General features: G+C 28.7%; 1 protein-coding gene across 1 annotated transcript in view; it reads right to left on the bottom strand.

The window, feature by feature from the left end:
• LOC107459588 (auxin-induced protein 22C) overlaps nt 1–1,315 on the bottom strand; it is a 2,700-nt gene extending 1,385 nt beyond the window's left edge. Inside the window, exons 1-2 of the mRNA XM_016077820.3 lie at nt 948–1,315; nt 666–744 (exon numbers count right to left, since the gene is read on the bottom strand). Coding sequence (XP_015933306.1) covers nt 666–744; nt 948–1,269 — 401 coding nt within the window. The 5' untranslated portion in view covers nt 1,270–1,315. The remainder of the gene's footprint in view (nt 1–665; nt 745–947) is intronic.
• Nucleotides 1,316–3,995: the final 2,680 nt, after the last annotated feature.

The raw sequence follows: 3,995 nt of genomic DNA, 5'->3' as shown, positions 1-3,995 counted from the left end.
TTTCTCAGAAAAAAAAAAAAAAATCAATAGATGCTCCCACTAAATTATGAATCACCACCTACCAAAAGAAAATATGTATGCACATAAATTCCTAAAGCGGTTTTATTTTGTTGGTTGAAAAAAAGATATATATTACTGGAATTATCATAGCAGATGATGGGTGACAATGCAATTACCATAACTAATGGATCATCGGTAGTGCCTAAACTCTTTCTCAGAGTGTCCTTTTTCCCTAAAATTTCAAATTGAGTGATTTAACAGATTATAAAAAATTTGATGGTTTATTATCATAAAATTATCTATGGAAAAAAATTAAGATATATAAATATATAAAAAAATATAGATAACATTTTTGAATCATGTGTAAACAATTAGCTAGTAGCATTAAATTAGAGTATAATATATTTTTATTTGATTGGTAGTTGTTCATATTATTTAAGATGGTCATTATTTACCTAACACTTCCTGTATAATTTTTAATTTATTTTTAATATGTATTTATATTCTAACATATATTTTATACTAATAACTGATTTTAATGACTGATTTGATTATACACGTAACATAACTTTATATATACAGCCAATTCTAATAATATTATTCATAATTTTATGCAGCAGAGTGGACAAGGTTGAAAATAAGAAGAAATTAGTAGAAAGACTTACTCCCAAGGAACATCTCCGACGAGCATCCAGTCACCATCTTTGTCCTCGTAAATCGGAACTTGTTCACAATTCTCCGCATCTGACATACCGATATATTTTTCACAAAACATTAACATCTTATATGTGTTGCTCGTAACTAAATAAAAATTTACGTGTAGTTGTCTTCATATCAAGTTTACAGTTAAAAATTTAATTAAACTTATCAAATCATTTAAGATTCTCAAATATCAATTCACACAGAAATAACTGTTATGAATTTTCAGCTCGTAAAAGAGTACTGACCGATTCCATAGGAAGCAAAGAGGTTGTCCAAGGCAAAGGCTAGGTGGGAGTAATCCTTGTGCATGGCAAGATCAATTTTACGCAAGAATGGAGCACCATCCATGCTAACCTTCACGTACATTTTCGACGACGTCTTCTTCTTCCGGTAAGAGCACACCGGTGGCCACCCCACCACCGCGTTCTTATTATTCCTCTCCGTTGAGGATCCATTTTCCCCTCCATCAATCTCCGAAAACACCCTCTTCTTCGATGCTGATGAATCCCCACCGGGAAGACCCAATCTTAGCTCCGTGATTTCAAGTCCAAGACCTTCTTTGGCCATATCTTTTTTGAGGCTTTTTGGTGAACTGAGAGTATATATATGAAAGAAAGAGGGTATTAATTAATTAGGTTGTTGTTTATGACAGGTGAAGTGGTCGGTCACATGAGGAACAAATGAGTGTAGGGTAGGGACATAGTTTGTTCCCTCTTAAAGTCGCCGCACACCAACTTTGATACATTCGACACCATCCTACCGTTATTTCTCCCCTTCTCATTTCCTCACATTTGATCTTGGCCGTTTCATTTGCTGACTCAGGGGCACACCATGTGATTCCCTTCATTCAAGCTAAGCTGCTCTCATTTTTTCGAACAATACTTTCATTAATTATATGATGAAAACTTAGATGGAGTTGACTTTACGTGAAGTTGATAATTGAGAGTCGTTAGATGATTTTTTATCTAATGACTCTCGACTATCAACTTCACGTAAAGTCGATTCACGTAAAGTCGACTGTACTTGAGTTTCCATCTAATTATATATGTACACCGCCATCTTTAGTTCTATCAAATGCATGCCCTTGTATTAGGTTATGCTTTAATCAAATTCATTCAACTACATACAATATAATTGATGGAAATTCAAAATAATCTCGCGGCCTATACCTATACCTTTTATAATAAATATCATTTTGATATTAGCATTTTTTAATAATTATACACGAATATTTAGTAAAGAATGTTTAGTGTGCAAATTTTTAGTAATTTTATTTAAATGATATTTTATTGATATTAAAATATAAATTAATTTTTTAATATTTTTTTAATTATATAAAGTACTTAAAATATTTTTTCTAATAATTAATAATATATATTATTTAATTTTTAAATTCATTTCAAGAATATATGATAAAAATAAAATTGGACACGCTGACACATGATAGTATTTAGGTTAGTTTAAGTATGTTTAAAAAAGATTTTTTCCGTTAAGACACAATTAGACACAAAAAATACACGTATTAAATAAATATCAATAAATATCATATTTAAAATGTGTCTGAGACACAAACGCAAAAAATCAGAAAAATATCCACGCTTCATAGTTTTGAGAATATATATGATTAGATTGTGTTTCACCTAATTATTATTGTTAATTAGTTAGCATATGTATATATATAACAATGGCATGGCATATATTAATGTAAGCGAATGTGATGGGATAGAGATACATATAGGGAGCAAAATAATGAAATGGTGTAAGAAGGTAGGACCCAAAGGCAACAAACAAATTTCTATGTGGAATGTGAAAGATCACAGCAAATGATGAGTCAAAGTCGACGATCCCTAGGTCTATGAGGGAACACATTGGGGCTCATCAAAGTTACAAACGCGTACGCCAGGTATAGAATTTGCCCAAACATATCATCCAAACCAACAACGTTACACATTCCCACTCCTTCACATACATATAGTACCTACCTACCTAGCTAGCAAAACCTTCAATTTTCATCAATATTACGACTTATTAGGGTTTTTGCTTTAGTTTGTTACCAACACGCTATGAAATTGAATGGTTGTATGTAGCAAAAACGTAACTAGATAGCTAGCTACTTTAACTTCCACCAAACCTATTAGCTAACTAAAGTTTATCAAAGTTTAGAAAATTTTTTAAGTGTAGTGTCATACCGGTGTTTCAGTAACTTTTAACTATTTATTTTAATTATAAAAAATATATATAATATTTATAATTAAAATCAACGATTAAAAATTACTGATATATCGATACGGTGGTACACTTAAAAATCTTTTCAAAGTTTGAAGTATTGAATATATTATTATTATTATTACCAAAGAAATAAATTAAAGTTTTATTTATATTATATTTGTTTTGAAGAGATGTTCCCATAAAAATGCATAAAATGTCTTTTTGTAAAGATATTTACATATCGCATTATTATTAGACGTATTAATGAACCGGTTATTTTTGAATTTCTTAACAAATTAGAATAAAACCGTTTTTTTATAACAATAACAATAAACCCAAAATTTTTTAAGAATTTAATTGTATTTTTAAATTTTTAGAGATTTAAATGTTGACAAAACAAAAGTCAGGAATATATATATTTATTTTTGTTATCAAAAAATTTAAAGATATTCGATTTATATTGTATAATTCGATCGGATCAAATCGGATTTAATAATTATAATATAGACAATTAAGTTTATTATTGTTGCTATAATAAATCAATTTTATTCTGATTTATTAAAAAATAAATTATCAATTGGTTTAATAAAAATGTCTAATAATAACATAACATATGTGAACGTCTTTAAAAAAATATTTTTAATGTTTTTATTAGAGTGGTTTCTTGTTTTGAACATTTGATACCACATGGTAGGTCAAGACATATAATGGGTAGTGCGCCTTTTCTTTTATTTTATTTTATTTTATTTTATTTTATTTTATCAATATTATGCATTACTACTTATTATTCTCTTCCATTATAACTCCTGTTATTCACATCGTGGGTTGATTTGTGCACCATGCAAATTTGATACGAATAATAACATGTGTTTATAATCTATTTTTAAAGTAATTTTTTTTCTGACAAAAGACCATTTTGCAAAAAAAGAAAAAATGCTTAAACATGCTCATAGTACTCTTGTAAACCTTGTGTTCAATAAAATAAAGTTTGGTAAGGTTGATGATAAAGCTAATTTAATTAAGCACCTTCACATAATTGTATTGTCAACTTTAATATCTTTTGTCACCGGCAATTTTTTCCATGC

The sequence above is a fragment of the Arachis duranensis genome, chromosome 7 (assembly GCF_000817695.3).
Source record: "Arachis duranensis cultivar V14167 chromosome 7, aradu.V14167.gnm2.J7QH, whole genome shotgun sequence".
NCBI classification, from domain to species: domain Eukaryota; kingdom Viridiplantae; phylum Streptophyta; class Magnoliopsida; order Fabales; family Fabaceae; genus Arachis; species Arachis duranensis.
Note: the sequence above shows the minus strand (reverse complement) of the source record. Positions and strands in the feature narration are given on the sequence as shown.